The following is a 13855-nucleotide window of genomic DNA, read 5'->3' on the forward strand; positions in this document are numbered from 1 at the left end:
GTCAAAGTACTTAGTTTGAGATCACCTAAAAGTCTCATCCAGACACAAGCACAGGTCCCAACTAAGAGGAATACACTCAAATGTTTACAAATCATATGATATAATACGTAAACTAAACATAATACAATGCATAACAGAAAGATGATTTACAAGGAAAAAAATATCATCTTCCAAAACTATTACATTCGACTGTTTCCCTCCCAACCAAGGAACTCCGGCCAGGGCAAAACCAAGAAATCTCATTCCAAGACAATGACAGGTAACAATTGGAAAACGGGTTGGGGGATAGAAGACACAACATGTACCCACTTTGGGAGGTCAGGATCCCCAACCAGCCCATTGAGACACATTAAGGTCCTACTATCAGCGCCAGTAAAGAACAAAGAAGATAGGGGGTGGGGGAAAGAGATCTGAAGTTAAAAGCAGGAAAGAAAGAGAAAGGGGACTTGTTCAAACAAACTTGGTCATAAATAGTTAAATAGGGAACAGAGGAAGGTTCCAGTAGTAATTCATTTTGCCCTATCCCACGGGGAGCTATTCATTACACAATGCTCTTACTACAAACCCGAGAGGCTCTAATTCTTAACAATCAATGAAAGACATAAGCTAAAAGCAGGAAGTAAAATAGTTGCCACTTGGCATTAAAAAAAAAAGTAAATAAACACTTCAGAATAAACACTATTTTTTTTCCAGTTTATTACTGCACAAATACATAAATATCACTCAATCTGAACCAATCATTTCAAAGATCTAAATCATAAGAAGTCAAGAAAAGGAAAACCTCAAAAAAAAAAACAAAAAAAAAAAAAAAACGAAAGAAAATAAATAGATGAAATAAACTCTTCTTCTCAGGGATGAAAAAAAAAAACAAACAAAAATAATAATTAAAGAGACCAATGAAATGGGGAAATCTTTAAAACAAAATAAAATAAGCAAAGCCACTGCACTGTTCAATTATCTAGACAAAAGAGGGTGGAATGTGATGATCTTGATTAGACCCCTTTAAAGGAAATAATAATGATATCAAAAATAATAAGGTGCTTGAAATTCATAAAAAGATTTTTAAAATTTTAAATACCCAAAAACTATGACCCATTCACATCATCATCACATATGAGAAGACAGAGAAGAAAATACTCTTGCCAAAACAACAACAACGATTCAATGGCACATGCATTAAAACATTCACACGTTTTTATCACCGACCACAAACATCAACGATAATAATGATATAGTATGATTATCATACCAATGAATTCATCTCGCAAACTACCAGAGATACAACACGTTTTATTAAAAAAACCATTGATGATAAATAATATCTAATAATAATAATAACAATAATAATAATAGAAAGAAAATCAAACATAGAAACATCAAGCTAATCATATTCGAAATAAAATAAAACAAAATAAAAAACTACGACTTACACACAAATTAAGCTCTTGAAATCAGCTGCACCAGCAGTAGCTATAATCTATGTGTTGTTCAATCATTTGTAGTTATTACAATGAAAGGCAAAAAACCCCCTCAAAACTACACATTTTTTAATTTTCCCGTAATATTTTAAAAGCAGATACTGTATAAGTAATTTGCTTGTTGTTATTATCATGTATAATTTGTAACTTTTGGATATTTCACAAACATGTTCCATTGTTAATAATGCCTTATCTACTTGTTAAGTTCATAATTCCAAAATTAATATGGATGGTCCTGGTCCATGAAATGTAAGCAATTTGAATATGAAATTTGCCATCAATATATTCCCAAAATTTATTTCATCACAAAACTGTAAGCTTTGATCATCAATGGCATTTTCTAATCCAGTTTGTAAAATGTATATAATTCACACCCATTATGAATAATTATTTATTTGAGGAATTACAAAATACCCGACAGATCTGTCAACGATTCAGTCAGATTTCTGAAATCTGAACATTCTTGCTTCTAGGAATTTGTTCAAATTACAGAATAATCTTCATCATGACGACACCAACCAGTCAGCATTTTGAATCTGCAGTCAAAAGGCTTTCCTGAAATGATATAGTTATGTAGGTCAGGTGCATTTGGCATGGTAAGGCGATATTTTGTTCATCAGTCAAACATGACTGAACATATCATTAATTGAAAATTAGGTGTTTTATTTTATTCTGAGAAAAGCAATGCACCAAGAAATCAGCCTTAGAAACAATGAGATGAAACTTGCAGATTAAATTAATTTTCTCAATGAAACATGAGAGTGGAATATCCGAGGCTCAACAATGTTTTTATGTCTTGTTTTGTTTTTTTAATTCAAATTGTCTTCTTTATAGTAATGTCTCAATGGTAATTTAATACATTTATTTAACAAGCAAAGATGAGAGGGATTAATTGCTATTTTTCAAATTAGTTGAGAGCCAATCCAATCCCTCATAGAGTCCATCTCCGCTTGTAGCACACGTTGCTTGAATGTACCACATTCTATTACGCATAGTGTGAAGTCCTAGTTTTTCTGTAATTTCAGTGGCATTCATAGCATTGGGCAAATCCTGTAGGGGTAGAAAAAAAAGGGAAGGTGGGGGGAGTGGGAGGTAACATTAATACCTTGAGTCAAAAAAAGAAAAAAAAAAAAAAAGAAAGAGATCCAGACCGGCCAACCCCTCACATTCTTAAAGTGGAATCATCACAACATCAAAAAATAGGAATTTGATTTTTTTTTTTTAAAGGGGTTTTACGGCACTTGCGACACATTTAGGTCATTTCAGCACCAGTAAAAAGAAAGAAAATGGGACAGTAAAAAATTTATAGACTTACAATTAAAAGCGCACAAGAAAAGTAAGACAAAGGAAAAGAGCACAAATAGGGAACAGATGTAGATTCCAAGAGCATACTGTCATTGTTCATGGTTTTAGATCAGCTAAAAGTCTCGTCCTGAGACAAGCACAGGTCAACACTAAGAGGAGAACACTCAAATGTTTACAAATCATAAGTTAAAAAAATAAAAATCAATACATAGCAAAGATGATTTACAAGGGAAAAGTATAATCTCCCATATAACTAAAACCATATATTCACTGTTTCCCTCCCAGCCAAGGACTCCGGCCTGGGTCAGGACAAAACCTAGTAATAGACAGAAAGCAATTGAAAAACATAAAAGGGGATAGAAGACACAGCAAGTATCTCTCTGCCCATTTTGGGAGGTCAGGATCCCCACCCAGTAGGAATTTGAGACAAAATAGGAATTTCTTATAAATGGATAATTAACTAACTTTGCAACCAAACTCATAAAAACATTATTCTGGCACAGCTGGCAGAACTACATACCACATGTGTTAGGTAATTGAATGGGCAAGGGGGAACTGAGCTCTCTCTTGGCAATCGTTTATTTCTCCTTCTACTTTCCATTATCATCATTTTTGAAAATTGGAATTTTAGAGACAATCGCAGAATAGCGGAAAGGAATAGTGAAAATAGGAATGATTCCGCCAACAGTGGAAGGGTTAGCAGGTATGAATATCCACTAAACGTGCTCAAAGCACTTTACAAGGGGTCCCTAGCCAATAGCAACATTAACACTTTACTATCACACGTCGCACGCAATAATGCGACCCGGAAATAGCTCGCTAGTCGTCACTGGACGTATTATTGCGACAACGTCCCTTGGTTACGGAAAGGTTTGATAAAAGCCAGCAGAGTTATTCTTCCTGCGCCTGCGCACTTCCTACTTTCGTTTTTCCGATAGCGTCAGTTTCCATTATGAACTGATCGAAAAAAACACGATTCTAACACGATTTTTGACGATTTTAGACACTTTTTTCACGTTGCCATGGCTGCAGAAGGTGATGCCTCGACTAGCTACGTAGTAGACGATAACCAGGAGTTTCGTTATGACTCTGACTCGGAAGAAAGTGTCAATTCATGGGCTAGTTTCCCAACAGACGATCCTGAATTCACTGTTACGCGACTTCTCAATGTTGATAGTGATAGTGGAGACGATTCTTATCATGAACCGACCAGAAATACAGTTGATAGAGGTGGACAAAGGGGCGTGGCATCAGGACAGACCCTTCCTCAGCATCAAACATCTAATAATATAGACTGGGAGCATTTTGACGAAGGTGAGAGTCATCGATCGACGTGTTTAGGTCCTTTCACGAAGCGCTCTGGATTGTTGGTTGATCTCAATGAACCAACACCACTGGACTTCTTCAACTTATATTTCCCTGATGAAGTGATAAATTTACTCGTCACTGAGACAAACCGTTATGCTGCCCAATCCCTTGCTCCTCTCCCTGATAGCAATTTTTACAAGAAGAGGTGGACACCAGTCAGTGATGTGCAAGTGTGTGCTTTCATTGGATTGCAGATAGCCATGGGCATTGATCCCAAGACTTCCATCAGTGACCATTGGCAGAAGTATTGGCTCTTGGGCAACTGCTTCTCTGATGTTATGCCCTATTACAATTATAAGATGCTTCAAGCATTTTTCCATTTCAGGGACAACACTGGACGAATTCCTAGGGGTCAGGTTGGCTACATGCCTCTTTATAAAATTCAACCTCTGCTAGATTTGACACAAAGTACATATGGGACAAATTTCTACCCTAGTCAACATTTGTCTGTGGACGAGTCGATGGTCCCGTTCAAAGGAAGGATTCATTTTCAGCAGTACATGCCAGACAAACCGACGAAAAGGGGGTTCAAGTTGTTCACCTTATGTGATGCAGCTACCTTTTTTTGCTTAAAATTCTGTGTGTATACAGGAAAAAACTATTTCAATTTTACTGGGCCAGATACATTTGTTGACCATGGAGTGAAAGATCTTCTGGAGTCATACTTAAATTTCAACCATGTCATTTACATGGACAGTTACTACTCATCCCCAACCCTGTTCAAGGCACTTGAACTTCAAAAAACTGGTGCTGTTGGGACAGTTCGAGAGGACAGGAAAGGCTTCCCCCTGCACTCAAAAAGAAAAATTTACGTCTGAAGAAATCAGATCCCCAAAATTCTACCGCAGCGACAATCTTGTCTGTCTAACGTGGCACGACACCAAGCGATGTAACCTGCTCAGCACAGTTCACGGGAACGACACTGTGGAAAAACGTGTGCGGGCGAAGAACACCACAACAGGATATCATTCTGTCCATAAACCGATGATTGTTGAAAGATACAACAAATACATGGGTGGTGTCGACCACTTCGACCAGCTCATGATCAATTACTACTACCCTCACAGAAATTACAAATGGTACCTTGCCTTGTACCATTACGTCAAGGAGGTCGCCCTCGTCAATGCACACATCAGCTACAAACAACATATGCAACGAAAGGGAAATGGAAAAGTTCTTGCCGTCAAAGACTTCAGGAAGGAGCTTATTGATCAGCTTGTGAAGCCGAATGTAGCGATCCGTCACCACAAGAAGAAGTCGCGGCCCAATGCTGCACATCCTCGTTTGGTGGTTTCACAATTTGATCATTTTCCTCGAAAGTATACAACAAAGGAGCGTCCAAGATGTATTGTTTGCAAGCACATGATAAGGAGGCAAACAAGTTACTACTGTGCACCATGCAATGCACCACTCTGCGTGGAACCGTGCTTCCGCCTGTATCACACGGAAGATGATTATCAAAAAGCCAGAGCGGCTCTTGGAAATTTGTGATTGTGAATGTTTTAATTATAATTAATTTCCACACTATGTATGGAGTAGCAGCAAATTCTTTTATTTTTTTGGAGTAGCAGCAAATTCAATTTATTTTGGAGTAGGAGAAAATTCATTTTATTTTGGAGTAGGTAGCAGAAAATTCATTTTATTTTGAAGTAGCAGTGAATTCTTTGATTTTTCGGATGATCATGAAATAAAAACAAACCATCAGATTTGGAGCTACATAACAACAAGAACTGTTTATTTGCAATGTTGAATTATTTATTCATCCATTGCAATCTGTTTTATGGGGATTATAGGTAATGATTATTTGTCAATAACAGAAAAACTTTTTTTTTTTAATTTCAAACAATTTTTTTTTTTTTAATCTAACAATGTTGAATAATAGCTATAAACTATATCAATGTGTTTGTCAGTCATTTCAGTGTATTTTCTGAAAATTTGAAGCAATTCCATGCCATAGTCATTGAGATATGGCCATTTTAGTACATGCACTAAAATGTTGAAAAGGCAGACCGGAATTGGTACGAAAACATGTAATCAAAACAAAATCACAATCGAATATGGACCCACATGACAAGAAACACTGTTATTTTTGCAATTGATTCATTCATTTCAATCTGATTTTTTTGAGTTTTAAAGTAATATTTAATAAACAATAATTTGAAAAAGAACCACTTTTTTGTAAAAAAAAAATGTAAAATTTAACATTTGATAATTAAAAAAAAAAATTTTAATCATTAATAATTGCCCGCAACTACGCCAATGCATTTCTTATTTATTTAAGTGTGTTGTCTGAAAATTTTAAGCAATTCTATGCCATAGTCATTGAGATATAGGCATTTTAGTGCATGTACTGAAATTTTGACAAGGCAGACCAAAATGGTTGTGCCAGCAGGGGAAACTACTGGGTTTATTGGTTGATAGTAAAGTGTTAAACATGTAAGACGAGATGTGACGCCCATTAGGGGAAATTACTTCTTTTTTTTTCTGACAAGAGAAAATGGTATTAACAACCAGGTACTCATTTCACACCCAAGTACGGTGAGAAAATGTGAGTAATGAGCCTTTTCCAAGGACTCGAACTATGCACAGCTCAGAGATGGACTCGAATCCAAGACCTTCATACCCGAAGTGTGTCATAACACAAGACCACATAGCCAATCAAAAAAAAACAACCAAAAATAAGGATTTATAAGCCTGTCAGAAGCAGGTTTGTTGTCACAGGTATCCACATCAGAGCATGTGCGGATTATACTTTATTCATTTGAATAGCAGTAGTAGTAGTAGTAGTAGTAGTAATAAGCCTCGCAGTCCTAATGACGCTTGCTGAGAATTTTGTGATTCAGTCATAGTCGATGAGTATAACTGCTCTCTCCATCCATGTTGTTAATTGTTTCTATTGAATAGGGTATCCCAAATTAAAATTTCGTTATACAAAAAGCAAAAATTAAATTACAAAGTCACATGTGACTTCCCAAACCATGGAAAATAACATTTTATTTATCAAAATTGGAAAATATATAAAAAAGTTATGGGTTTCAATTTTTAATGATTTGTGAAGAAAAAATAAATCTTGGTAAGGGAAAGAAAAAAAATAGGCTTTGTTTACATAGATGGCGCTTTGCACTGAAAAAAGTTAGGCCTAATTTTTGCTATTGTAATCTTCAAAGGCTGCTGATTTTAATGGTTTAAGTTTTTCACCAATAACTTAAATTCAAGAGAAAGAGAGACTGTTCAAAGAGACCTCATTTTTGATGATTTATGAAGAAACATTCACCTGCTAAACAGTAGTTTGGGATACTTATTTGAATCCTCTATCCCTTTAACAAATGGATTTTGCTGATGTGGAAACTGAAAACTTTTCATCAACATCTTGTCAGAAATTTAAGATAAATCAATCCGGTACACAGATCACAGTAAAATGCGTTATGATAACATCCAAACTATATTCATGTACGGGTTTTGACCACACTAGCATTTGATGAAAACGTTAATAAAACGCTTAAAGACTAATTTATAGTATTCACATTAAAGAAAAAAAAAAAAGAAAAGTGAAATACTTTTGGGATCTAGCTTCAATGTAAAGCCTTTTACTTAAACTCAAAGAAATGGTCCGACAAGGGAAATGATAGAAGCTTCAGTTAACATGACAACACTGTGCACCAAATTATCATCCCATTTGTGTCATGCTGTAAGAATAAAAAATACACACCTGTTTGTTTGCAAGAACTAAAAGAATAGCATCACGCAATTCGTCTTCATTGAGCATCCTGTGAAGTTCCTCTCTGGCCTCTCCAATACGCTCTTTGTCATTACTGTCTACCACAAAGATCAAACCTGAGAGTTTTGAAAAAAAAAAAAGAGAGAAAAATTAGACGTGTGAGACAGGACAATGCACAAAGAATTATTTTCAAAAACATTACATGAGTTTCTACATTTCATAATTCAAGATCAAAATTATAAATCAATAAGAAAAATCCCAAAGAGATTAATATATCAACAAATGCAAAACATAAGAGAAGGGCTGAAATATATAGATAGTGTGCACTAGGGCAAGAAATTCACAACATTGCCATCCGGAAGTATAATGGACCAACCATGTGTAAAACTATGTGTAACCCTGAACGTTTATAGTCAGGTTAATACAGTTTAGTGAGAATTGAATTACTCATAAACATGGATGGCAAAAAGACAATAACAAAGACCTGAGTGATGTCAACTTCATTCTATCTTTAGGATGCTCCATGACTGATTCTGGGACATGCTTGGGTAAAGGCAGTTGATGTACTGTTATGTAACACCAAAGAAGAATGTTAAACAGTAATGGTCTGCAATATCAAAAGCCTTGTGTTATGTATGGTCTCCCACAAGTCTTTGAAAGAACTCCATGGCCATATGACTGAGAATCTCAATGGTTTCTCAAGACTTTTTCACTCGTTATTTATTATTAAACAATCAATAAGAAACAAAAGAACAATTAGGTAAGTTAAGCCATAGAACACCCTCCAAGTCTAAGACTATTATTACACAGCAGAATGCTTGTTTACACTAAACTCTTTACATGAATATTTCATCTACAGTTGACCTCTAAAAACCCATCAAATCAACCATTTCAGGAGTAAATTTTACTTTATTCTTTTCCAAAGTTTACCATTTTCAATGATTGTTAAACTTTCTTTTCCAAATTTTATGATTTTTCTATTTTGGTATTGAATTGATATCACATAATATCATCACAGCATGGACATAGATTTTAAAAGGCAAAGAGTCATCTTCAAGATTCAAATGGAAAACTTTTTGAAAAACAGTCACATGAACTCTAGAACTAGAACGCTCAAGATTTAAAAAAAAAATAAAAAAATCAAATTTTTAAAAATTGCTTTTTAAAAATAATATTTTTAAAAAAGAAAAAAAAAACAACGAAATTTTAAAAATTGAACCCTACCCCCAAATAAAACCCATCTGCAACTTACCTTGTGTGTTCTGGAAGTAATGTCTCCACAATGGTCTAATTTTGTCCTGTCCACCTACATCCCACACAGTAAAGCTTATGTTTTTGTATTCAACCGTTTCAACATTGAACCCTGTTACAAATGGAAGGTGACGATAAAAGTCAGAAAATCAAAGCAATGAACACATGTTTTAAATCTGGATTTATCCGTTCAAAGTTCCAATTTGATTGTCGATTGTCTGTGTAATACTAAAAGCATAGAAAACATATAATTGCCTCTTTATTAAAATACAGAGCAATCTGCTTATAACGAATATCTGGAACTGCCAGAATTATGTCAAAAAGTATAAATTTCCAATCAATGCGTAACAATGGAAAATTAACTTTTTACAATGATTGGTACTCAAGTTTAACTATTTGACATCAAAATATATTTTTAGTAAAACCATTTGAGTGCCAAAAAAAATAACTGCTACAGATTTTTATAAAGAATAATAGCCTCAGAATATTTACGCTATTGCGCTATAGTATAAACAGGTTTTTCCCAAAACCAAAGGGGTATAATAATAGTAATAGTTAAGCAGAGGATGATACAAAAGAAAACTTACCTATAGTTGGAATTGTAGTTACAATTTCACCCAACTTCAATTTGTAAAGGATGGTTGTTTTCCCTGCAGCATCTAGACCGACCATCAAAATTCTCATCTCTTTCTTCCCAAATAACTGGCTGAACAATTTACCAAAAACACTACCCATCTTGGCTGATTATGACCTCCTGTAATAATAATAATAATAATATTTTATATAATATATTTATAATAATAATAGCGCCAATACTGAATTGCACAGATCTAGACGCACAAGGACAAGAGAAAATCATACATGCTACACATAACAATTACACAAATCAGATATTGGACTATTTATATACACACAGTTCTATTCATAACATTAATAGGGCAAATAAGAATTCATCACTTGTGTTTTAATTTTAAGGTACTTTTTGAATGTCATCTTCGACGAAGTGGCTTGAGAAAATGCCCAATCAGAAAATGTTTAAGGGCCTTTTTAGGTACATGGAGGAGTTGATTACTGGATCTTAGAGATTAAGGAGGCTCATATAATGAACATTGTAATATAAATAATTAATAAAAAACAATTTTGGGACAAGTAAAACAGATTGCTTAAGTTTCGAGTGTCATATCTTGTCCAACACAGCGTTGCTGTTGGAGAGGGACTATTTTAACAGACTTAATGGTCATTGTGATTGTGCTATATATATACGTAAAGTTCATGCTTTTTATTATCCTCTTTATTCTTAACATGGAACAGCCGGTTGATATAAATTTTGAGTTGCAGATGAAAACATTCTGGTTTCCATTCCAACAAGAGATGCTGCAGAGAAGGGCTGGCAGATACAAATCTTTACAAGATGACAAGCTGAAAAAAGTTATCAGGACAGTGCACAAATGTGGACCTCCTGGCTTTGCTTTGTGGTGTTGGAATTTGATGTAGATAAATGTTGCTGTGGTTAAAATAGGTAGTTTCTTAATTTTTTCAAAACTAAAAATGAATAATTAATTTTAATATAGATAGATAGGCCTTTAACTTTAACTTTAAAAACCATATTATTAGATCTAGGATAAACGATTCCAAAGTTATGATTTTAGTACCCAAAATTGACTATTGCCAAAAGCTCAAATCTGTATCTGTGACTGGGAATTCCCCCGCTGGACAGCCTCTTGATAAACTGATTGATACAGGACATTAGTTTAGTATGTGGAGAAAAGAGGGAGGGTCACAATTGGGGAGGAGGGGGGAATACTTACTGTTGAGTACAATGCAGTACGACGACGAATACAAAGCCTTTGTTTGTAAAGGGTTTTATGGCGCTTGCAACACATTTAGGTCACATCAGTGTCAGTAAAAAGGAAGAAAATAGGATAGTTTTAAAAACACCATCCAAGTGCTGCAGCTTTTTCTCTTTGATCTCGTATCATGGTCTCCCCTGCACCCAACACGTTAATCGTTTGTGCCCCCCCCCCCCCCCCCCCCACACTTTCCCCCGTCATCATTTTATAATTTTCTATCCATATTTAGGACAGAGAATATTAAATGACACTGCCCCTGCCCCACCCCTAACACATGGTAGGAGGAGGCCTGAGGTAGTTTCCACTCTATCGTCGTTCTCTGTTTCTTGTGAGCTGACGCCGACACAGATCTTAGTTTTTGTGAAGTTCACTGAATGTCTCAGTAGAAAATAGGGACGTTTTTAAAAAGTAAGTCCGCCTTACTGATACTATACTGGTTCGTTGGATCTGAGACTGAGTCTGAGATAAGTTCGTTTGAGAAGTTTTTTTCACTAAACTCAATGAAGAGAAGAAAAATTATAATTTTTGACAGAATGTGCCTACAATGACAAATAATTAAAACAAATAAATAAATAAATGAAAGCCCCTTTTACCTTTAAACATCACCTCGCCCCATCCCTAAGCCTAAACTAGGCAATTTAGTGAGCAGCAGCAGTGGCAGTCAAATTGTGACCCAACTCGCCCCCATAGGAAAGTTGTGACTGGAAATTGCCATTCGCGTTTTGGGGGATTCAATTAAAGATGCATAACTTCGTTATAAAGAGGAATATTGCAGATATTTTGGTATCATTGTTTTCGTCTTTTAATTTCCTTTTAAATGGTGCCAATTAAGTAAAAATCCATTAATAACTCCAGAAGTTATATGAAGTTAAAATTGGGCAATTTTCAATTGCATTTATTTTTTTATTTACCGCGTGTGTTTTTAAAATAAAAACGCTTGTTTTTAGAATAATATCTAAACTTTATTCATGCCAATTTCAGGGCTCTATATCGATGCGCAGACACCTTTTAACTCTGCGCCGAAATGCCATGTTTACATTATCTTCTTATCATGCCTGCCTGACGATATCGATATTCATATCGATATTTTAAATTTAGTTATGTACTACTTTAAATTTAGTCCATATTATTTTCAGTACTATTATTTACTATGTTTTTATTTTGAATACATACTTTCCAACTTTATTTATGGGCATTTTATAGTTTTTGTTTTAAAAGTTCGTATATTTCTTCTCTTTGTGAAATCCGATATTAATAATATCGATATTTTAAAAATACCAATTGCTTTAATTTTATTTTATTTTGCCATCAAGTCATCAAGTTTCTTTCCCATATGCTTAGATATATTTGTTATCATTTGTATCCATATTCTAAAGGCCTTAGCCTTAATAATTATTATTGTAAGAAGTTGTATTAGTTATAAATTTTTACACCCCACACATTGAGAGAGAAGGGGGGGGGGGAGTTGGGGAATAACATTATGTATTAATTGTCAGTTCAAATGTAAAAGCAATAAACCCAAAGTGGTTCAGCATAATTTTTTTAAGTATTAAAAGCCAGAACTTTCCTTCTAATTAAAATAAGGAATCTGTTTCACTTTATTTGAACTTTTTCAATCTACCATTTTATTTATATGCAATTAAATTGCCAGAGGTAAAAATAAACTCATTATGTCATTACACAACATGTTTATATCTTTTCATTTAACAAATACTCTCAAACCCCTTTTTATTCTCTATGTATTAAATCAAAGAGGGGAATTATTTGCAATTGTTTCAGTGAGATATTGGGGATAAATCCAGAAGTGATTCAGCAAATTGTTTCTCACGTCTAGCCGAGTTTTTAATTATGTAACATTTGCGTCATATTATGTAATAATGTGTTAATCTGAAATGTTTATCTTCCTTTTTATTAATGTAAATGCATTGTCCTTGATAAGACGAACATTTTGGTATACAATATATGATAAGAACTCCATATTGACTGTTTTAACCATTTTTTATTAACATCACGCGATTTCGGTCACAACTTTCCAATGGTAATTTTGGGGTAAAAATCGGTCTGAAATTTCAGACTTTGACAACTGCCGTAACTCCTTTTCTAATCAAGATAGAAACAAAATTCAAACTGTTTTGTAATCTGTGTTGCCAGATCTTTCATATGACATTGGTTTCAAGTGTGTGAGTTACATTTAGAATTTCTATTAAACTCCCTACCTAAACTAACACCCCCTATCCGGTTGACTTACTTAATATCCAAGTCACTTTTTGACACTTGGTGCCAGCCTGTCTAGGTTGACGTCATAATATTGGGAGTGTCTACGGAATTCATGCAATTGTGCACATGTGGCTGTGACAACTTATAAGATTCATGATGCCAATGGCAATGGCATTATTGAATGCGGCATTGAGGCACTGGTCCTTTTTTTATAAAATGTTATGCTGCATACGGAAACTCATTTTGCAGCCTTTTACTTTTGCGGAAAATTCGTACAAATTACGTATTTTGCGTACAGTTTGGCATCTCTGTATTAAGTTAAGAGGGCTCTTACTTTTATTTTTTTTTTTAAAGTTAAAAACTCACCACTTCAATTTGAAAATGAATGATGAACGATGCACTCCGACTCCACTTCGCGACGTCAACAAAGTCGAAAAAATACTCTCTTCAAAATGTGAGAGAATCCGAAGGTCAGCAATCCAGCACAAACAGTCTGGAATAGTTGTGCTGAATAAAATTAAGATTTCTGTTAAAGTTAAAAAATCAGGTGGATAAATAAATTTGGACTAGAATATAGACTTGTTACACCCAAGCCCAAGTTGGCCAAAATATCAAATATGGCAGCCAGTTTTTTTCAGGGTTGCCAGATTATTTTTCAACAAAATGCC

General features: G+C 34.6%; 1 protein-coding gene across 1 annotated transcript; it reads right to left on the reverse strand.

Moving 5' to 3' along the window:
- Positions 1-679: 679 nt before the first annotated feature.
- Positions 680-13855, reverse strand: LOC144965048 (ADP-ribosylation factor 1). The gene is made up of 5 exons (XM_078899929.1): positions 13554-13855; positions 9708-9874; positions 9122-9232; positions 7861-7985; positions 680-2528 (listed from the first exon to the last, which is right to left on the reverse strand). Exons 2-5 carry the CDS (start codon positions 9853-9855, stop codon positions 2367-2369), a joined length of 546 nt encoding a protein of 181 aa, XP_078756055.1. The 5' UTR covers positions 9856-9874; positions 13554-13855; the 3' UTR covers positions 680-2366.

The sequence above is a fragment of the Berghia stephanieae genome, chromosome 2 (genome assembly GCF_034508935.2).
Source record: "Berghia stephanieae isolate SIO BIC M18660-M18661 chromosome 2, UCSD_Bste_1.3, whole genome shotgun sequence".
Lineage (NCBI taxonomy): Eukaryota > Metazoa > Mollusca > Gastropoda > Nudibranchia > Aeolidiidae > Berghia > Berghia stephanieae.

What these genes read in the sequence shown, in the direction of transcription:
- LOC144965048 (XM_078899929.1), bottom strand. Translation starts at nt 9,855, where the DNA reads ATGGGTAGTGTTTTTGGTAAATTGTTCAGCCAGTTATTTGGGAAGAAA. An exon ending in TTACTTCCAGAACACACAAG is followed by an intron (nt 7,986 to 9,121) that starts GTAAGTTGCAGA and finishes CAAAACTCTCAG; the next exon opens with GTTTGATCTTTGTGGTAGAC. An exon ending in TAGTTCTTGCAAACAAACAG is followed by an intron (nt 2,529 to 7,860) that starts GTGTGTATTTTT and finishes CTACCCCTACAG; the next exon opens with GATTTGCCCAATGCTATGAA.